This window comes from Symphalangus syndactylus, chromosome 5, assembly GCF_028878055.3.
Source record: "Symphalangus syndactylus isolate Jambi chromosome 5, NHGRI_mSymSyn1-v2.1_pri, whole genome shotgun sequence".
Classification (NCBI taxonomy): Eukaryota; Metazoa; Chordata; class Mammalia; order Primates; family Hylobatidae; genus Symphalangus; species Symphalangus syndactylus.
Window position 1 is genome coordinate 145,318,535 of NC_072427.2, and position 23,357 is coordinate 145,341,891.

The window sequence follows — 23,357 nt, forward strand, 5'->3', positions numbered from 1 at the left end:
AAAAAATTTTATTTTTCAAAGATGTCAATACAACCTACAGTTAAAAGCTACAGTAACATAAACAATGTGATACTGACACAAAGATAAACAGATGAAAGAACAGAATAGAGAGCTCAGGAATGAACCCTTCTGTATATGATCAAATGATCTTCCAAAAGGTTGCCATGAGTACAATAGAGAAAAATCATCTCTTCAAAAATGATGTTGAAAACTGAATATCAACATCGATAAAATAAAGTTGGATTATTTTCTTGAATGATACAAAAATATATTTTAAATAAAATACTTAGACATAAAAAAACTAACAAATCTTTTAGAAAAAATACAGGAAAAAGACATGACATTGTCTTGGCACCATTTTCTTAGATACGACATTAAATGCATGAGCAACAAATACAAGAATACAAACCATTAACTCTAGTAGATGTCAAAATTTCTGTACATCAAAAGAAAATTCGAGAATGACAACATACTTAGAAAATGGGTGAATATATTTGTAAATTACATGTGAAAAAAGTTAACATTAAAATATTTTTTAATCTATGCACATGACTTTTTCTTGTCTGGATTTTTTCCCTTCCCAATTTGTCTATCTATGCCCCACATGCCACTTTGCCTTTATTAATATGGTTTTAACATAGGTCTTACTATCTAGTAAAACAAGGCTCCCACATTTTCTTCATCTTCAATAGTGATTTACCCAGTCTTGACTTTTGTAATTTAATGTACATGTAGAATTCTGCTTTGTAAGCCCCACAACAAAAGCTGAGGTATTAACTGGAATTGAATTGAATCTCTAAAATATTTAGGATTAAATGGCATCATTTAAATTCATCATTTTCAAATCCTAAAATGTTATTAAAAATAATGGCAAAACTACAATTACTTTTGCACCAACCTAACATTTATCCAACAATGGGCGGTCTTAACTCTTTTACCAAATTAACAATATTTTTGTAGTGATAAGGCGGAAGTACTGTGGTTTATGTTTTTCCACAGGAAGATGAGATATAATATTTGTCACATCTTTCTCAAAGACAGAAATTCACTGAGTATCTCCACTTTCAATTCTAGATCAGGAACTGAGGACATATCTAAATTTTCTAGTTTTATAGAAGGCTTTTATCCACAAGAATCAAGATCTTCCCTCTCTGAGCAGGTGTGTGTATGTGTGTGTGTTTATTATTCAAGATATGAGAAACTATATTTCAACCTCAAAAAAATAAAAATATTTACACTATAATGTAATTCTAATTGTTTCTTAGATGCTTGAATAGAACTCCTGAGGATACAGAATGCTTATCATTTCTGATGTATATTCTAGCACTGTATCTGATAATAGGTAATTAGGATATACTTACTGAAGAATCAGAAGTTGTAATATTACTGTAAGAAGAAGCTTTGTCTCTAAGCAAAACTAGAAAAATGAATCTTTTAGGATGAGACGAATTGAGCTTCAATTTGAATTCTCAAATTTTTGAGTTTTCTGACGTTGTAGGGGGCACTTACTTACCTTTGATACACATCTTTACATGCAAGGTGAAACAAGTTATATCTGTGCTTTCCAACTATCATAATAAAATATGAAATAGCTTTTATTTTTAAAATCTAAGCACTATGCATATTTATTAAATAGTTTTTTCTGGAAGCTCTGCTATGCATTGCTAAGATGTTACTATATAAACATGTGAGATTAGTTTTGTTAATGATGATGGTGATGGTAATTTGTTGATGATGATGATATGGGCACGTTGGATTAAAATGCACTAGAAAAGGACATTCAGCAAAAGTGCATATAACTTACCTGAGTTTAGCTTGCAGAAAGAAAACTAAATTATTGCCAGATAAAATAAACAACTAGAAACACTTGATCTTAGCTAAAAGACCAAGAAGCAATAAATGACTATAAACAGAAAACTATCTGTGTTGTTACCTAATATCAATAATGTAAAACATTTGTGCTAAATATCTCAATGTAGGTGAATTAATATATTCATTATATTGTTATGACATTTTAAAATAATTGGCGATTATTTTACAACCAAGAGAAATGTATAAAATTTATTTTGCCTGGCTTTATGTGAATTGTCATTTCTATTCTTTTCTTAAAGGCATGCACAGGGGAAAAGTTTCTGCATTTTACTTTTCTATTCAAAATATTTTATCTCATCACAGGAAAGAGAACAAAAAACAAATGCCCAGTTTTATTTTATTCAGGATTGTTCAATCCTTTGTGCATTGAAGACTTTAGATTCCTCTCTGCGGCAGACGTGCACTTACAATTATTTGATGGGGTGGATTCGTGGTCGGAGGTCTCGACACAGCTGGGGTATGTTTTTACCACATAAGTGTGTAGTTTTGTTTTTATACAATTTTAAGATACCAAGAATTTCATACAAGCGTATAAGGCATAGGCAAGCAATTTAGTCCGATTCTTTTCATGTTCTATTTATGTTGATTTCATGTTATGTTCATATTGTATTTTAAATCAAGTCTTCCAAAATTTAAAAACTTTTTTTCCCTTTATTTTATTAACTATATTATGGTAAAGTCACTCACAACTTGGGACAGCTTGAAATAATGAAATAGATGTGGAGTTAGACTTGAATTTTACTCAAACTTTTACCGCTCTCTAGATTTGAAGTGGGGTCAATCTGCAACCTCTGTGTAGTTTAGTTTAGTTTCTTTTTCTATCAAATACAGGCATGAAACATTCCATATTTATCTTAATAGATTTGTGTAATATTCAAATCAAGTGACATGTATTTTAAAGCGCTTTTTATCCTAAAGGTGTTTATAAATGTATAACTTATTCACAGTTGGTAACATTATATTAAATAAGCTTTATGATTTTGGCCATCTCTAGCATTCAATTTCTTCATCCATAAAGTGATACCTACTCTCTTTACTCCATATGTAAAATAACTGAGTTAGATATTACATGTGCAAACAATGTTTAATTTTACCTATAAAAGATAATTCATATTATCATTTAATTTATAAAAGGCTTTTGTACAACAAACCTCCGTGACATGAATTTACATATGTAACAAAGCTTCGCATGCACCCCTGAACCAAAAATAAAAGTTTAAAAAATGGCTTTTAATATTAATCATCAGTAAATAATTAATATTTCAAGAGAGCAAAATGATTCTTCAGGTATTTTGTTCAGAGGCAAGATAATCTGTCTTTGTTCTAAAGCGTTAGAGCCCACTATTTTAGCCTATGTATGTCCTTTATTATAAAGAAAATTAGACGGCTGGGCACAGTGGCTCACGCCTATAATCCGAGAAATTTGGGAGGCCGAGGTGGGTGAATCACCTGAGGTCAGGAGTTCGAGACCAGCCTGGCCAACATGGTGAAACTCCGTCTGTACTAAAAATACAAAAATTAGCCAGGTATGGTGTCACAAGCCTGTAATCCCAGCTACTCAGAAGGCTGAGGCAGGAGAATCGCTTGAACCCAGGAGGCAGCAGTTGCAGTGAGCCAAGATCACGCCATTGTACTCCATCTCAAAAAAAAAAAAAAAAAAAGAAAATTAGACACACTAGTATTTACTAAAAGCTTGCTAAATGATTGATGTTATTGATGCTAAGTTCATTGTACTTTTATTTCATTTTTAAAATACCCATACTGAGTTGTGATAATATCCTTTTCTTTTTTATTTCTTTCTTCTTTTGCAAGTTAGGAAACTAGGATACAAAAGCTAGGTTGTTTGTGAAGTTATCAAGTTTGTATATGTGGATCTGTGATTTAAATACATGTCTTTCTCCCTATATCTGTCTTTTCACTATAGCAAGTCCCTTTCTGGTAATGTTAGGTTTCATTATACATTACAAGTTAACTAATTTTAATAGTATATAGGATCTTGCTAAGGGTACTGTGCATGGCATAAATATAATTTTATTTATATAGTAAAGTGTAAACATAATAATGCAGTAATATAAAACAAAAGTAAGTTCATGTTGTACTTTAAAAAGGATAGTCGGGGAAGTACCTAGATGGAAATGGCAAGTTGAATTTTTAAAATTTATGCCCCAAATGGCAGAAAGGCCATGACTCATATAAGCCTGAATTCTTTTTCTCTAGAGATGAGTGAATTTCATAATTATAACTTGGATCTAGCAAAGAGTGATTTTTCAACACGATGGCAAAAGCAAAGTTGTCCAGTAATCAAAAGCAAATGTAGAGGAAATGGTAAGTCCTATGTTCCATTTGTCTACTCTCAGTATATTGAAAGGAATCTTGGAAACTATGTGATTAAATCAATGGCAATCATTCAGTTTACTTTATCTTCATGAGGAAAGCAGGAATAACATGAACTCTAATATAATATTAAAATATGTAATAAAATTATGGTATTAAAAGCTATTGAGTTTAGAATATTGTCATGCCCTAAAAAATGATGAGTTTATTATCATGATAATATAATCGAGGCAGGAGTTTCTAAGAGATCACTGAAAAGAAAACTAAATAGAAATGAAAAAGAGAAGAGAAAAGATATTTTAAAAACCCTCCAGAGATATGTTCCTAAATATTATAGAAGTGATAGCTTGATTATTATTTATAGAATTGTTTCTGAGTTCAGTGAAGAAGATATATTCTCCAATGTCTTTTTTCAAAGCAGAATATTATTGATAATAGACCTTTATATAGTTGGTATGAAAAGGAAAACAACAAGGCCGGGCGCGGTGGCTCAAGCCTGTAATCCCAGCACTTTGGGAGGCCGAGGCGGGTGGATCACGAGGTCAGGAGATCGAGACCATCCTGGCTAACACGGTGAAACCCCGTCTCTACTAAAAAAATACAAAAAAATTAGCCGGGCGTGCTGGCGGGCGCCTGTGGTCCCAGCTACTCGGGAGGCTGAGGCAGGAGAATGGCGTGAACCCAGGAGGTGGAGGTTGCGGTGAGCCGAGATCGCGCCACCGCACTCCAGCCTGGGGGACAGAGAAAGACTCCGTCTCAAAAAAAAAAAAAAAAAAAAAAAAGAAAAAAAAAGAAAAGGAAAACAACAGATGACCCTCACCTATCAATTTTGATTAAAAACTAAGAAATAAATTATTAACAAATAGCATCACTTTACAAGAATTAATTTAAGGAACGCAAAGTGCTATATGTAAAAATCCCTTTTTGGACTAAAATATTCAATTGTTACCAAAATTTAAAACACACATGTCCCTTCACTCAGCAATTATCATTGTGGGAATTTATCCAGAGAGGGACTCAAAAATATGCACAGATGGGTATGAAATGTATCATTATTTCTAATAGCAAGACCTAAGAAACAATTTAAATATCCACTGGAAAAAAAAATTGAAAGTCCATCAAAAATTAGATTCTGTCCAGAGTTGTCAGTGAAATACAATGCAGATATTTATAAATTTGATATCCTTATACGCCATGAGGACCAATCACCAGGATGTTGTCTTAGTTAACAAAAAAAAAATTCATAGGATATTTTGTGTATTATAGTTTCTTTAAAATGTATTTTTAATATGCAGTTAAGGGGAACGGTAATTTTTGTTTATTTTTAGTTGGCATGTAATAATTATACATATTTATGGGATACAGTGATATTTCCATTCAACTATACAATGTCTAATGACCAAATCAAGGTAGTTAGCACATCCATCACCTCAAACATTTATCACTTCTTTGTGTTGGGAACATTCAAAACCTTCTCTTCTAGCTATCTGAAAATACACAATAAATTACTCAACTGTACTCTCCCTACAGTGCTATAGAACACTAGAAAAATCCCACATGTAGCTGTAATTTTGTATCCATTAACCAACCTCACCCAATCTTCTCCCCCCTATTCTTTCTAGCCTTAAATAACCACAATTCTACTCTCTACTTCTATGAGCTAAAAGTCTGTATCTCCTACAAATGAGTGAGAACATGTGGTATTTATCTTTCCATGCCTGATTTACTCTACTTAACATTATGTACTTCTGACTCATCCATGTTGGTGCAAATAATAGGATTTCATTCTTTTCATTCTTTTTTTATGACTCTGTGTGTGTGTGTGTGTGTGTGTGCGCTTAGCCATTCATCTGTTAATGGACACAGGTTAATTCCATATCTTGGCTATTGTGAATAATGCTGCAATAAACATGGGCGTGCAGACATTACTTCAATATACTGATTTCCTTTCCATTGGAGAAAGACTGAGATTGCTGAATCATATGGTAGTTATATTTTTAGTTTTTTAAGGGACCTCCATACTGTTTCCATAATGGCTATACTAATTTACATTCCCACCAAAATTATATAAACATTAGCCTTTCCCTGCATCCTCACTGTCATTTGTTATTTTTTGTCTTTTTAAATAATAGCTATTCTAACTAGGGTGAGATGATATTCTTTTTTTTTTTTTTTTTTTTTTTTTTGAGACGGAGTCTCGCTCTCGGGTGAGATGATATTCATTGTGGTTTTGATTTTCATCTTCCTGATGATGAATGATGTTGGACTTTCAAAAAATATATCCGTGGCTATTTGTATATCTTCTCAGAAATATCTATTCAGATCCTTTGCTCATTTTCAAATCAACTTTTGTTGTTGTTGCTGTTGAGTTGTTTGAATTCCTTGTATATTCTGGATATTGGTCTCTTGTCAGAGGAATAGTTTGCGAGTATTTTCTCTCATTCTACAAGTTGTCTCTTCACTCTGTCAATTGTTTCCTATGCAGCAGAGAAGTGTTTTAGTTTGATACAGTCTCATTTGTTTCTTTTTGCTTTTGTTGCCTGTACTTTTGAAGTCTTACCCATAAAACCTTTGCCTAATGTCCTGTGGTGTTTCTCTTATCTCTTCTAGTAGTGTTATAGATTCAGTTCTTATATTTAAGTCATTAATCCATTTTGAGTTGATTTTTGTATATGGTGTGAGATGAAGGTCTAATTTCATTCCTCTGTGTGGATATCCAGTTTTTTCAGCTCCATTGATTGAAGAGGCTGTCCTTTCCCAGCGTATATTATTGGTGCCTTTCTGGAAAAATCAGTTGGCTGTAAATACATGGATTTATTCCTAGGTTGTCTATTCTGTTTTATTGGTCTAAGTGTCTATTTTTATACCAATGCCATACTGTTTTGGTTATTATAGTTTTGTAGTATATATTGAAGTCAGGTAATGTGATGCCACCAGTTTTCTTCACTTTTGTTCAAGATTGTTTTGGCTATTCAATCTTTTGTGGTACCGTACAAATTTTAGGATATTTTTCTATTTCTGTAGAGAATGTTACTGGTATCATGATAGGAATTGCATTGAATCTGTAGATTGCTTTGAGTCATATGATTAATTTAACAATATTCTTTCAGTCTATGAACATGAGATGTCTTTCCATTTTTTTGCATCCTCTTTGGTTTCATTCATCGGTATTTTATAGTTTTCATTGTAGCGGTCTTTCACTTGTGTGATTAAATTTATTCCAGGGTATTTTATTATTTGTAGGTATTATAAATGGAATTGACTTCTTGATTTCTTTTTCATCCAGTTTGTTATTGGTGTATAGAAACACTACTGATTTTTGTACTTAGATTTTTGTATCCTGAAACTTTACTGAATTTATTTGTTCAAAGGCATGTTGTTTAATTTTCATGTATCTGTGCAGTTTCCAAAGTTCCTCTTGTTATCAATTTCTAGTTTTATTCCACTGTTGTCAGAAAATTTACATGATATAATATTGAATTTTGAAAATGTGTTGAGACTTGTCACCTAGCATATGGTCTATCCTGATGAACGTTCCATGTGCTGATAAGAAGAAGGTGTATTTTGCAGCAGTTGGGTGAAATGTTCTGTACATTTAGTTAGTTTCATTAGCTCTATATTATAGTTTTACTCTGATGTTTCTTTTCTGATTTTCTCCCTGAACAATCTGTCCATTGCATAAAATGTGCTGTTGAATTCCTCTACCCTTATTGTATTTGTCTATTTCTCCCTCCAAATCTATCAATATTTACTTAATATATCTGAGTGCTGTAGTATTGGGTGCATATGTATACTTATAAATACTATATTATATTGCTGAAGTGACCCATTTATAATGGTCTTCTTTGACTCTTTTTTACTTTTTTTGACTTAAAGTCTATTTTATCTAAGTATAGCTATGCCCGCTCTTTACTTCTTTTCATTTTCATGGAATATCTGTTTTCATCCCTATACTGTCAGTCTATGTGTGTTTTTACAAGCAAAGTGAGTTTCTTGTAGGCAATATATTGTTCGGTTTTGTTGTTTTTAATTCATTCAGTCACTCTATGTCTTTTGCTTGGAGAATTTAGCCCTCTTGCATTTAACGTTATTATTGGTAGGTAAGGACTTACTATTGCCATTTTGTTCCTTGTTTTCTGGTGGTTTTGTAAGTCTTCCTTTCTTCCTGTCTTCCTTTGTGATCAAGTTGCTTTCTCTGGCAGTGTATTTTAATTCCTTGATTTTCATTTTAGTGTATCTATTATAGGTTTTTGTTTTGTGGTTACCATGAGACTTCAAGGACATCTTATAGCTATAGCAATTATTTTATACTGATGACAACTTAACTTTGATCACAAAGCAAAGAAAAACAAAACAAAAAAGAAAAATCTAAAGAACTCTACACTTTAACTCCACCTCCTCTCACATGTTGACTTGTTTGTATGGATTTACCTCATTTTATATTGACTATCTCTTAACAAATTGTAATTATTATTATTTTGATGGAGTTGTCTTTTGGTCTTATAAGATCTGAGTGGTTGAGGCACCACAATTACAGTATTAGAATATTCTGAATTTGTCTGTGTACTTACTTTTATCAGTGAATTTTATACATTCAAATGTTTTCTTATTGCACATTTGTGTTCTTTTTCTTCTGACTGAAAAAATTCTCTTTAGCATATCATGTAAGACAGGTCTGGTGGTAATAAATTCACTCAACTTCTGTTTGCCTGAGAAATACTTTTTCTCTCCATCATGTTGATAGTTTTGCTGGGTACAGTATCTCAGTTGGCATTTTGTTTTCCTCGGTCTTTGAATATGTTACCCCACTTCCTCTTGGCCTATAAAGTTTCTGCTAAGAAGTCTGCTAACAGATGTGTTGAAGCTTCTTTATATTTATTTTGCTTTTTAAATTTTGCTTCCTTTAAAATTCTCACTTTGTCTCAAGCTTTGAACATTTAAATTTTATATGTCTTGTGGTAATCTTATTTGGGTTGAATCTGCTTGCTAATCTTTGACCTTCCTGTATTTGATTATTCATATCTTTCTCTGGGTTTGGAAAGTTTTCTGTTTGTCCACAGCCTCCCAGACCAGTGCTGTGCCAGGGCTTGCCCAAGGGCCATGGTTGCTATGGCCTGCAACCACTGAAATTTTCCTGGGACCAAGGCCACTTTAGTCAGCTGGTGATAAAGTGGGCCGAGACTAAGGTTCCTCCTGCCTAAGCAGTGGATTCACCTCTGGCCCACGGTGGGTCAAAATGCTCCCCGTATGAGCACTGGTTTGGAATCAATGGCCATGGGGTCTCTGTCTTTTGCTGTGTTCCAATGTGGTGAGGCCAGGTCTAAGTTCCAACACAAAGTCCCACACTCTTATTTCCATTTCCCAAGCAGGCAGTTTCTCTCTAAGCACTGCACTGTCTGGGTTTGGAAGGGAGGTGTTGAGGCAAGGCAAGACCATCTTTTCTTACCTCTTTAATGTGTTTTTTCTTGTTACCGTGCTAAAATCAGGGTACTGTGATAGCTCACCTAATTTCTTGAATTCTTTTAAAGGTACTTTCTTGCATGGATAGTTATTTAATTTGATGTTTCTGTGAGAAGATGATCATTAAAGGGTTCTTCACAGCCAGCTTGCTCTTCTGTCATTTTCTTAATTGTTTTCCAGTACATCTGTTGTTTTGCCTACCCATTGACTTTTTTCTCCTCCATCATTATTTATCTTTGTGGTTTGCTTGTTCTCTGTAGTAATAATGTTTGATTCCTTTCTCTTTCTTATTTGCATATCTGCTCTACCAGTTTTATACTTTTGTGTATTTTTATGATGATAGATATTGTCCTTTTGCTTCCAGGTATAGGACTCCCTTAAGCATCTCTTGTGGGGCTAGTCTAGTGGTGATGAATTCTCTCAGTTTTTGCTTGTCTGGAAGAGTATTTCTCCCTTATTTCTAAAGGATAGTTTTGCTTAATACAGTATTCTTGTTCGGGAGAAGGTTTGTTTTTTTTTTTTTTTGGCATTTTGAATATATCATCCCATGCTCTTCTGGCCTGCTGCTGGAGAAAGTGGGATTGCTGGGAGTGGTGGCACTGGGCCCCAAGCGAGTGGCTCTGGGAATCTGGGGGGCACATGCATGACTCTCTCTATGCTGAGGACAGACTCTCTACTTGGCTGCATCACATGTTCCCTGGGCATAGGGCTCTGTATGGGCTTGATGCAAGGGTCACGACTACACCATTGGTTGAGATCACCTGGTGTTGCTATGCTGCAGTCTAGGTGGATTTGGTGGAATGTCAGCAGGGCCCCAGGGATGTGAAGATGCATAAGCTATTGGGCCCCAAACATGCGAAGATAAAGGAACTATTAGGCCCCAGGGCAGAGTGTACTTTGGTGGTGGCTACACTCTCAAAATGGTGCAGTGCTGCTGCAGCCTGTGTTCCAGGGAAGAGGAGCGACACTGGTGTGAATTCCCACTCTGGAATAATGCAGTTATGTGGATGTCAGTCAATTCCCTATACTGGACTCAGGGAATTGTGAGGAATGTGGAGCTCTCCTATACCTAGGATAGCAGGTATTTATAATGGGAATGTGGACTGCTGGGGAGCTCCTGTTTACCTTTTCTCCTCAATGGAGGGTCCCTCTTGGCTCCAAGCTGATCCGTGTCACCTGCTTCTCTTCCCTTTCTGTGCTATTGCCCTGAGCATCTGTGCCTCAGAGAGACTTGGTCACTTTCTTGCTGAATTCCAGCCTTCTCCCTTCAACACTCTATTCAATGTGTGGTTGTCTACTTGTTGTTTTGGTCCTTTGTGGAAGTGAGTGCTGGGTGCCTGTAGTTAGCCATCTTGATGATACTTCCTCCTTCTTTGTGTTTATTATTGTATCTGCATAAAAATAATAAATCATAAGCATAATTTACTCTTGGGATGACTGGGGAACTTGTAGAGAAGTATAGAAGGAAATATTACATTGTTGTACTCCAGTTTTTGATCATTTGTGAAGTATTTATGTTCTGGGAAAAATAATTAAGGCAGAAAAAGGATCAATACTACCTTCTCATTAAAAAAAACTCTAATATTTATATTAAATACAAAGATACCCAAACCCTTTATGTTTCTTTTTCTGATCTGTCTCTTTTTTCTTTAACAGCATCTCCATTTTTTTTCTGCTGCTTCATTGCTGTAGCTATGGGAATCCGTTTCATTATTATGGTAACAATATGGAGTGCCGTATTCCTAAATTGTAAGTGATAACAGAGAAGTAGATTGCAACATTGTCAATTTAACAATTATAATGTATTACTTTTGTTGGTATTCAGAAACACAAAAACATAAACTAGAAATATTAAATGTATCTGTCACATTTTTGCTATTAGTCCAGAAATTTGTAAACTATATTTGCTTATACTATAAGTTACTAACAATACCAACTTTTTAATACTTATGGTTATTTTAATAGCATTATTCAACCAAGAAGTTCAAATTCCCTTGACCGGTAAGTGAATTTTTTAAACATTTTAGAGCATATATTATATGTATCTACCTACATTATTGTGTAGGCATGTATTCAATGATGTAAAAAAAGGAAAAAGTAATTAATTCCAGTCTGTAATACACTATGGCTTCTGTTTTCCTTTTAACAATGAGGGAATACTTGTAAAAAGTAGAGGCTACTTAGGTTTGACATCATCTTTTTCTCTCTCTTTTTTTTTTTTTTTTTTGAGATGGAGTCTCACTCTGTCACCCAGGCTGGAGTGCAGTGGGGTGATCTCAGCACAGTGCAACCTTCGCCTCCCAGTTTCAAGCGATTCTCATGCCTCAGCCTCCCAAGTACCTGGGACTGCAACCTCTACCTCCTGGGTTCAAGCAATTCTTGTGCCTCAGCTTCCCAAGTAGCTGGGACTACAGGCGTGAGCCACGACACCCAGCTAATTTTTGTATTTTTGGTAGAGGCAGGGTTTCACCATGTTGGCCAGGCTGGTATCAAACTTCTTACCTCAAGTGAGTCACCTGCCTTGGCCTCTCAAAGTGCTAGGATTACAGGCATGAGACACCAGGCCTAGCCTGGCATCTCTCTATGAATATGTAGAGATATGCCTTTAATTATGACTGTAATAATTTAATAATCTGAAATTTTAGAGTTAGAGTGAAAAAGGCATTTAATTTGTCTAGACAAAATCTGCTATAATGGTTCAGATGTGTAGAATTAACAATATATTCTTCTTTTCTAGGAAGTTACTGTGGCCCATGTCCTAAAAACTGGATATGTTATAAAAATAACTGCTACCAATTTTTTGATGAGAGTAAAAACTGGTATGAGAGCCAGGCTTCTTGTATGTCTCAAAATGCCAGCCTTCTGAAAGTATACAGCAAAGAGGACCAGGTTGAGTATTTACTTTAATTTCCCATCCTATATTTAATCCTAACATCTGAGACAACTCACTGGAATATGAACCTAGAACATACAAGGGACACTATGCCTTGGTTATTCTAATACCAACCCTAAATCTTTCTTCAGTGAAAATGACAAAGCACAGAAATTGTAGGCATCATGTATGTGTGCTCAGATGGGAATTATGCCAGTTAGGGGACAGAATGCATTTTTTTACAAGTGTGAGAACAGATGAAATGGTTATGGTCTTGCATTTACTAAAATTATGAACACTGATTTTACTTATAGTTTATTCGTGGTTTCAAACAGGATTTACTTAAACTGGTGAAGTCATATCACTGGATGGGACTAGTACACATTCCAACAAATGGATCTTGGCAGTGGGAAGATGGCTCCATTCTCTCACCCAACCTGTAAGTCTCTGACCCAATGGGTCTCTTGTTTTTAATTTTTTTCCTAAGCTTTCCCTGTAATAATTCTAATCACTCATCTCACATAATCCCAGGACATTTGCACATTCTAATAGATTTAGTAAAAAGTGCTTAGGCCCTAAATTTGGGAGAAAGTTGTATTAGTTGTAGAGCAGCCAACACAAATACTAGTAAGTAATATAAATTGTTTACTATACGGTAAGTACTATGGAAGGCAGGTCTAATATTATGTTCATTTTACAGATAAAAAGACTGAAGCAGAGAGGTTAAGTATCACAGACATTTATTTCTGAATTTGTTACCAGACATGTTGAAATATAATTAACATATAATAAATTGCACATATATAAATTATACAGTTTGATAAGTCTCGAGAAATATATAAACCCATGAAACCATTAAGAACATCAAGATAACTAACATATAAATTACCTGGAAAACATTCTCTAAGCATGCACATTTGTGATTTCTCCTCTGTGTCCCTACATACTTACCTCTTTCTCTTTCCAATCAGTTTTCTGTCACTTTAGATTAGTTTGCAATTCATAGAATTTAATATAAATGAAGTCCTACAATATATATCATTTGCAATGTCTTATTTTCACTTAGAAAAGTTATCTTGAGATTCAGCCATCTCATTGCATGAGTAAAGAGTTAATTTCCTTTTATCTCTTCGTTTATTGATGTATATTTAGGTAATTTCCAGTTATTGATCATTACAAATAATGCTACTTGCTAATAATATTTGTGTACAAGTATTTGCATTGTATTGACAAAGTCTTTCTTTTCCTTAATATAAACACCTAGAAACAAAATGGCTGAATCATATAAGTATATACTTAACTTTTTTAAAAGTGCCACAGTTATCCAAAGTGGTGGTGATATTTTACAAATTTTACTTTCTACCTAGCAGTATGTAAGAGAAAATCTGACAGAGAAGTTGCTTCACATCCTAGTCAACACTTGTTTTGATCAGCCTCTTAAATTTTATACTGGCTGGGCGCAATGGCTTATGCCTATAATCCCAGCACTTTGGGAGGCCGAGGTGTGCAGATCACCTGAGGTCATGAGTTCAAGACCAACCTGGCCAACGTAGTGAAATCCTGTCTCTACTAAAAATACAAAAATTAGCTGGATGGGATGGCAGGCGCCTGTAATCCCAGCTACTCGGGAGGCTGAGGCAGGGGAATCGCTTGAACCCGGGAGGCGGAGGTTGCAGTGAGCTGGGATTGCACCATTGCACTCCAGCCTGACTGACAGAGCAAGACCCTGTCTCATAAATAAATAAATAAATAAATAAAGTAAATTTCAGACACACTAAATGATGTGTTTTCTTATATGAATGTAGTTTTGCATTTTACTAATGCAATGATGTTAAGTAGCATTTTTTTGTGTGCTTATTTGCCATTTAGGTAAAAATTTTCTTCTCACTGATTTCTGCTTTGGTCTTTATTATTTACTGTCTTCTTACGGTAGGTTAAATTTGCTTTTTTAGTTTCTTATATTGAAAGCTGATATGTTGATTTGAAATTTTTTTTCTAATAAAAGTTATACTATTAATATGTGAGATGATTTGGCAACATCCCCACATATTTTGAGATACTATTTTTTGTTTCCATTCAGTTAAAAATCGTTTCTAAATTGTCTTTTGCATTCTTTGATTCATTGATTATTTACATGTGTCATTTAGTTTTCAACATTTGTGAATTTTTCAGACATATTTTTATTATTGATTTCTAATTTAATTTCATTCTCATTCGAGAATTATTTTGTATAATTTAAAACTTAAATTTATTGACATCAGTTTTATGGACTAGACTATAGTGTATTTTTAAAAATGTTTTAGGTGTATTTGATCAGAAATGTTTATTCTGCTCTTTTCTATGTGTTCTATGTGATAACTTTTGAAATACAAAGTTTTGTAATATGGCTGGTAGAAACAGGCAAGATACTAGACCCTATGTTAGCACTAAGTATTGTTTACTCTAAATCTTTTTAGACAGTTCTTTCTCCATCCTGGAGTAGTTTTTTACACACATGCATTAGTAAGTACTCTGCTGAATATTCAAAGGTGACCTTCTGCATATCTTTACATTTCTTTATTTGTTCAAATCTCTCATCTCAATTTCTGTGTCCTGTGAACTACAGCTTGGTCTTTCTGGATTCTCAAGTGTCCCATGTAGGCAGTTTTTATAGCCTGCTCTTTTACCCACTTGATTGCACAGAACAACTCAGCACACCCAGACTAAGTGACAACATCTTAATGTTCACACTGATCTTATGAATATGGTTGTAATTCTCCAGATTAATGCTAGAGTATTCAAGAAAGGTCATTTCTACCATTTGAAAGATCTGACCTGTCACTACACTGTTCAGTAATTTCTTCATTCAGCTACAACGATCAGGAATGAAACCTAAGCATTTTGTCACTACTGCTTTTCCTTTTTTCAGTCTCATAATATCACAAATATTGCAGAAGTCCTCTAGATTGTAAATATGATAATTCTTTATTTCAAGGGGACTTTAGATATTTGAATCTCCAATTCTTCAATGTAATAAAAAGTCACAACAATATCAATGTTAAAATTAATTAGTTGCTTCCTGTCTGTCAGACACAGATTTAAGCACTTAAATGTATCCTTTCATTAAATATACTTAACAATCCTGTATACAGGTGTTATTTTAACCTAATTATAATGGTATAGAACAGAATCTTAGCATGTTAAATAACTCACTTAAGTTACAAAATGAATAATTGTTGCAATGAGGACTTAAATATATATATTTCTGGCTCTGGAGCCAGACTTACTATTAAATGACTAAAAAAGTGCTCTTTTCGCTGCTTTTTAAATTTACTTTGCTACTTTAATGATTAATTGGCAATGATCAATGCACAACCTTTTACTCTCATGTGTTATTTTCAATTTTCCCCTTGTGTGTATTGTAGCAAGAACTCCCTACCTTCCTTCCTTATTATCTATTTGTAATTTGGAAGCCCCAGTATACCTAAGAATTGATCCAGGATGGCCTCATTTATGTATGGCTTGAGAGTTTATTTTTAACAGAAAAAACATTGATTCTCTAAAAAATAAATAAGAGTTTATATCATAGTTTCTCAGTATTTTCCTATCTACAAGGACAAAATTTTCTTTCAGAAGCAAAACAGCTAGCGTACTAACTTTCTGTTTATGCATGTAGTAAATATTGGTTGACTACTGCACAACTTCCAGGAACTATGCAGAGATAACTACAGAGATGAGTAGAATAAAACTCATTTAAGAGCTTCAAACTCTAGTCAGAGATGTAGTTACAAACAAATAATCCAGTGTGGTTAGGTACTCTGGCAGAAGTGTAATGAAAGTAGTATGAAAAAACAGAGAAAGAAATCGAAGGAACACATGGACAAAGTGATATTAAAAAGAATAAGTCCGGGTGCAGTGGCTCACGCCTGTGATCCCAGCACTTTGGGAGGACCTGAGGTCAGGAGTTCAAGTCCAGCTTGGCCAACATGGTGAAACCTCATCTTTACTAAAAATACAAAAATTAGCCAGATGTGGTGGCAAGTGCCTGTAACCCCAGCTACTCACGAGGCTGAGGGGCAGGAGAATTGCTTGAACCCAGGAGGTGGAGGTTGCAGTGAGCTGAGATTGCGCCACTGCCCTCCAGCCTGGGTGACAAGAGCAAAACACCGTCAAAAAAAAAAAAAAAAAAAAAGAGAGAAGAAAGAAAGAAAAAAAGAATGAGACTCTAATGCAGACTGAACCTAGTAAGAGCAGTTATTAAAAAATCTAGGCTGGGGCCAGGTGTAGTGGCTCACACCTGTAATCCCAGCACTTTAGGAGGCCAAGGTGGGTGTATTGCTTTAGGTCAGGAGTTCGTAACCAGCCTGGCAACATAGTGAAACACCATCTCTACTACAAATACAGAAATTAGCCGGATGTGGTGGCACATGCCTGTAATCCCAGCTACTCAGGAAACTGACACAGGAGAATCACTTGAACTTGGGAGACAGAGTTTGCAGTGAGCCGAGATTGAACCAGTGCACTCCAGCCTCGGCAACAGAGCAAGATTCTGTCTAAAAACAAACAAACACCAAAACAAAAACTCTTTAAGAATAGTTTTCTCCCTACAGTGGCCAATTGTTCCATTACAGAACAGAGGTCATTACATTGTCTTTTTAAATGGGGATAGCATCAGACCATAATCTTTTTTTTTGTCAATTTTACATTGAAGTGACATCCTCACTCTTTCTTGAGCTATTTCCCATCTCTTATGAAAGAAAACAAAGTATCATTATTAATTGTATAACTCCAAAAGATTAAAGATGACATAGTAAAACACATACAGATATAGAAATCTCTGCATGGAATGCCTAAACACACACACACACACACACACACAGACACACACACACTTGTGAATGTGTGTATATATGTATTAGAAGATTTGAAATTTTATTTTCATGTCCTTACCGAGTAAAATTGCATATATCTGAAGAAAATGTTTTATTTTTCCACAAAACACAGTATCAAATTCTAAATTGAATTCTGAATTTATTTCTCACTTCAATATTTGTTTTAAAATAAACATTTTAAAGTTTTCATTTAACTTGGGTATACATACGAAGAGATTTTAGACTTCAGAATTGACTAGTTTCTAATGTATGATAAAAAGAGTGGCACATTATTTATAATTTTTACTTTTATTATCTGAGTTGGCTGTATTTTGTTTATGAATTAGGACCAGGAATGGTCCTAAAGTCTCCTAAAATGGTATTAAGTTCCTATATTTGAAGTTCAATAGGTATGATTTATTTTGACTTTCCTGCATTAATAAAATCATGTATGTAATTTGTAATTGTCTCTCCTCTAGACTAACAATAATTGAAATGCAGAAGGGAGACTGTGCACTCTATGCCTCGAGCTTTAAAGGCTATATAGAAAACTGTTCAACTCCAAATACATACATCTGCATGCAAAGGACTGTGTAAAGATGATCAACCATCTCAATAAAAGCCAGGAACAGAGAAGAGATTACACCAGCGGTAACGCTGCCAACTGAGACTAGAGGAAACAAACAAAAACAGGACAAAATGACCAAAGACTGTCAGATTTCTTAGACTCCACAGGACCAAACCACAGAACAATTTCACTGCAAACATGCATGATTCTCCAAGACAAAGGAAGCGAGATCCTAAAGGCAATTGAGATATCCTCAAGGCTGCCTCTCCCACCATAAGCCCAGAGTGGATGGGCTGGGGGAGGGGTGCTGTTTTAATTTCTAAAGGTAGGACAACACCCAGGGGATCAGTGAAGGAAGAGAAGGCCAGCAGCTCCCTGGGAATGCAACCCCCACCTCCACAGGAAACTGCCTCATGGGCAGGGCCGTGGCAGAGAGACACAGCATGGGCAGTGCCTTCCCTGCCTGTGGGGATCATGCTGCCACTTTTAATGGGTCCTCCACCCAACAGGGTCAGGGAGGTGTTGCTGCCCCAGTGGGCCATGATTATCTTAAGGCATTATTCTCCAGCCTTAAGATCTTAGGATGTTTCCTTTGCTATGATTTGTACTTGCTTGAGTCCCATGACTGTTTCTCTTTCTCTCTTTCTTCCTTTAGGAATAGTAATATCCATCCTATGTTTGTCCCACTGTTGTATTCTGGAAGCACATAACTTGCTTGGTTTCACAGGTTCACAGTTAAGAAGGAATTTTGCCTCTGAATAAATAGAATCTTGAGTCTCATGCATATCTTGTTTGATGATATTTAGATAAGACCTTGGACTTTAGACTTTACAATTGAGTCTGTAAAAAGCTAAGACTTGGGGTTATTAGAATGGAATTGTTTGAAATGCTGTTCCCCAGTGTCATAAAGAAATAGGACTTGAACATAAATTTAATTTATTTAGTAAGGCTATTTTTTACTTCCTGAAGAACGGATACACTCACCAGCAGTTCTGCCATGAGAGTACACTGAACAAAGGAGACAGGGTCATTTATAACCTGACACGTCCACACTACTGCTGTGTCCAGTTTCCATTGGCTGGAACGGGACCTCACATTCTGTATTTGTCTCGACTGGCTAGCAACTTAGAACTTTTTAAAAGAGGCAAAGGTAGAGAACAAAGGAAGGAGGAAGTAACTTGTGGAATGCTGAGAAAGATAAAAAAACCTTTAAATAAGGAAGAGGAACAGGCTATGACCTAATGCTTGGACCAGTATAAGCATACCAGGGCAAATATTTAGGAGCATAGGTCTTTGAATAAATTTTGCTTCTAAGAGAAGTTCCTATTTATTTCTAATTAGATGGGGAGGAAAGTCTTTGAAGAGGAACCTCTACTTTACTTTTTACAATATTCTCCCTTTTTTTATTTCATAATTCCTCTTCAGTCTTGTTTAATATGTTTTGACTTAATTCTTTGTTTGTCCTTCTAAGAGAAGTAATTTTTTTTTTAATAGAATGGAGGAGAGTTAGGAGTTAACTCTGTAAGAGCATCAGAGACAAGTTTTTGTATAAAACTTTGAAGGCAGGGCATAATATAACAGTCTACAAGAATAAGTACACCAATAATAAGGGCAAACGAGGTGAGAATTGAAATTAAATTTTTTTTTTAATTTATGGTTACCTACCAGAACAACATGGATTTAAATTTTGCAGCTATTTGATTTTTGTGCTTTAAACTTATTTGGCACTTCTCACGGACCTTAATAATATTTACGTAAACCTGAGGATTAAAGGACTCAAGGAGTTTCCTTTGGCCTGAGATGTTTTGTTTTTACCTTTTTAGATTGATGAAATGCCAGCGTGAAAGGGATAGCCAGTTGGATTAGAGCACAAGTACTGCTCCAATTATTTGGCCAAGTGTCCAGTAAAGGTCTTCCATAGTACCACTATACATTTGCTTGGGGATGGCTAAGCATAGACTGATGGGCAAGCTCTTGGAAAGGCTTGGGCTTCTTGTATGCTTTTATGCTTTCAAGGAACACCAAAGTTTCCTCCTGCCATGAGAGGCACAAAGTAAACTTGGCATTTAGAGGTGGAAGCTGGATTGCCCTCGGAGGCTGACCCGCAGGGTGTTGAATTTCAGGAAATAGCAGAGAGAGCTCAGTATGATGGATTATCCCAAGCAGTGGGATTTTGAAAAAGAGCCACCATACACTCCATATCTGGATGACAAGGAGACCATCCAAGTGGAAAGGAGATAATCTAGGCCTCTGGCCTACCGTGTGTACAAGCGTGATAATCGCTTTTATTTAAAATGTGAATGGATTATTCAATCCATTTCAGCCAGGAATTTGCATCTTGATATTTTGTCTTGATGGCTAAGGTCTGTCTTAGATCTCTTATTTTTACAATAAACACCCTAGTTTTATTAGATGTAGGAGCAACTGGTGTGGGATCTAGAACTGGGGCTACTGAAGAAGGCGGAGATGGGGGGAAAATGCATATTTTAAAAATACTTAGGGGGTCTTTTCCATTTATGTCAATCCCAATACCATAGAAGTGACGAAGGGCAGGTCTACAGTTAGTTAAGGTGGAGGTGGTGATAAAGAAAAGGACAGGGTTACATTGATAAGGCTGACAGTTGTGGAAGTCCAACTTTGCTCCTGGGTAGTTTAAGGGGTGTAGTCCCATTTACTACAAGGTTGCCAGGCTGTAGGAGCAGAAAATCAGCATGTTGGCTGCAGGTCTTTACAACAATGAGTGCTGGGGTAACTGTGTCAATTAGAGGGCTGGGACATAAGTATTTGTGTGAAAAAGCTAGCTGTTGTTGATATTTTACATTTCCACAAGGTATGACAGAGCAAGCGTTAAAGGCAATGGTCTGAGTTGAGTCAGACTTAGTTACATTAATAACAACAGAGCTAGTAACAAAATAAGGAAAGGAAAGGAAGCAATATAGAAGGTATATGAAAATTAAGCTTTCTTTAACTTAGTAGGGCTTAATCCTAGTACAGTAACCCATGATTCTGAGAGGAAGATGTTTTCTTGACTCGAGTATGGTGGGACCATTTTTTTCTTGGCTGTGCGGACGGCAGTCTCAGTGGTTAATAGCATAAAATAGGGTTCTTCCCAGGCTGGCTTGAATTTTTTTTCTTTCTATCTTTTTTTTTTTTTTTTGAGACGGAGTCTCGCTCTCTCACCCAGGCTGGAGTGCAGTGGCGCGATCTCGGCTCACTGCAAGCTCCGCCTCCCAGGTTCACGCCATTCTCCTGCCTCAGCCTCTCCGAGTAGCTGGGATTACAGGCGCCCGCCACCACGCCCGGCTAATTTTTTTTTTGTATTTTTAGTAGAGATGGGGTTTCACCGTGGTCTCGATCTCCTGACCTCGTGATCCACCCACCTCGGCCTCCCAAAGTGCTGGGATTACAAGCGTAAGCCACCGCGACCGGCCTCTTTCTATCTTTTGATAAGGACGTGGTTTTCAGGCTGGTGCTGGTGTACTGGAAATTCTAGGGGTGGTACCTGTGCTAAAAGACTTTTAGTTCCGAGGGAAGGGAAAGTGGAAGATAAATTAAGTATATAATTGCTGCTGCATATCCTGGGGCTTGAGGCGTCATGGTGATGCCCCTTGCTCTATTCCTGCTCAGCGCTGCCCAGGAGACGCTGTGGCCCTGCCCCCTCTTAATGTTTGGCCTTCTTATGGCATTCACCACCCTGCACCCTGTGGCCTTGGGGATGAGGGTCCTTGTGACTTACCTGGCCCCCTTTAGGCCTTAAGAAAGCCAAACACCATTTTATATTTGACAATGTTTTTGTATGATTTTATACCAGATGCGTTAAATTTTACCTTTATATTAATGTGCTATTAATGTTCAACTTAATTTTAATAAAATCTTGTAGACATTATTTATCCAATTTTAATGTCTGACTATAAGGTAAGACTTTTATAGATTCTTTAACTGTTCATAATTTTTGTTAAAGAGCAGGTTGGTGCTTTAAGAAAAATCTATTGTGATTTTATTGTAATGTCCAGTTCACAGAAAAACTGGATGATACCCCTTTAACTTTAGCCAATATGTTAACACACAGAATTTCCTTTACAATTAACATTTTAAAACTTGCTTAAATCTTTAAAACAGAAAAAAAAATTTTTAGCCTTTAATGCAGGTAAAAATCCATATTCTTATGCCTCCTTATAATCCTGTTAAAGTATTTTCTTTACATACCTTGTACATAAACGGTTTTTTTAAATAATTTTACATTCAGGAGGCCTGTTTTTCAATTATACAATATTTCTTGCATAAATTCCCTTTTATAGCTTTTCTTATTGAGAGGTGACAGCGTGCTGGCAGTCCTCACTCGCTCTCAGTGCCTCCTCTGCCTGGGCTCCCACTTTGGCGGCACTTGGGGAGCCCTTCAGCCCACCACTGCACTGTGGGGCCCCTTTCTGGGCTGGCCAAGGCGGGAGCCGGTTCCCTCAGCTTGCGAGGAGGTGTGGAGGGAGAGGCGCAAGCGGGAGCCGCGGCTGCGTGCATGCGGCGCTTGCGGGCCGGCTGGAGTTCCGGGTGGGCGTGAGCTCGGCAGGCCCTGCACTCGGAGCACCCGGGCGGCCCTGCCGGCCCCGGGCAATAAGGGACTTAGCACCCGGGCCCGTGGCTGCGGAGGGTGTACTGGGTCCCCCAGCAGTACCAGCCCACTGGCGCTGTGCTGGATTTCTCGCCGGGCCTTGGCTGCCTTCCTGCGGGGCAGGGCTCGGGACAAGCAGCCCACCATGCCTGAGCCTCCCACCCCTCCATGGGCTCCTGTGCCGCCCGAGCCTCCCCGACGAGCACCGCCCCCTGCTCCAGGGCGCCCAGTCCCATCGACCACCCAAGGGCTGAGGAGTACGAGCTCCCGGCAAGGGACTGGCAGGTAGATCCGCCTGCAGCCCCGGTGCATGATCCACTGGGTGAAGCCAGCTGGGCTCCTGAGTCTGGTGGAGATGTGGGGAACCTTTATGCCTAGCTCACGGATTGTAAACACGCCAATCAGCACCCTGTGTCTAGCTCGAGTGCACCAATGGACACTGTACCTAGCTGCTCTGGTGGAGATGTGGGGAACCTTAATGTCTAGCTCACGGATTGTAAACATGCCAATCAGCACTCTGTATCTAGCTCAAGGTGTGTGAACACACCAATCAGCGTCCTGTCAAAACAGACCACTTGGCTCTACCAATCAGCAGGACGTGGGTGGGGCTAGATAAGAGAATAAAAGCAGGTTCCCCGAGCCAGCAACGGCAACCCACTCCGGTTCCTTTCCGCACGGTGGAAGCTTTGTTGTTTCGTTCTTTGCAATAAATCTTGCCACTGCTCACTCTTTGGGTCCACACTGCTTTTATGAGGTGTAACACTCACTGCGAAGGTCTGCAGTTTCACTCCTGAA

General features: G+C 36.8%; 1 protein-coding gene across 2 annotated transcripts; it reads left to right on the forward strand.

Annotated features, from left to right (window-relative positions):
* Positions 1-1,066: 1,066 nt before the first annotated feature.
* Positions 1,067-18,735, forward strand: KLRK1 (killer cell lectin like receptor K1). Of its 2 annotated transcripts, none has more exons than XM_063640795.1 (8): positions 1,067-1,159; positions 2,218-2,329; positions 4,090-4,197; positions 11,323-11,415; positions 11,632-11,667; positions 12,404-12,555; positions 12,874-12,977; positions 17,868-18,735. In XM_063640795.1, the coding sequence occupies exons 2-8, from the start codon at positions 2,290-2,292 to the stop codon at positions 17,983-17,985; spliced, it is 651 nt and encodes a 216-aa protein (XP_063496865.1). In that variant the 5' UTR covers positions 1,067-1,159; positions 2,218-2,289; the 3' UTR covers positions 17,986-18,735. The 2 variants fall into 2 exon arrangements, with proteins under 2 accessions (XP_063496865.1, XP_055136643.1); XM_055280668.2 differs by having other exon boundaries at positions 1,109-1,159; positions 2,176-2,329; positions 17,868-18,373.
* Positions 18,736-23,357: the final 4,622 nt, after the last annotated feature.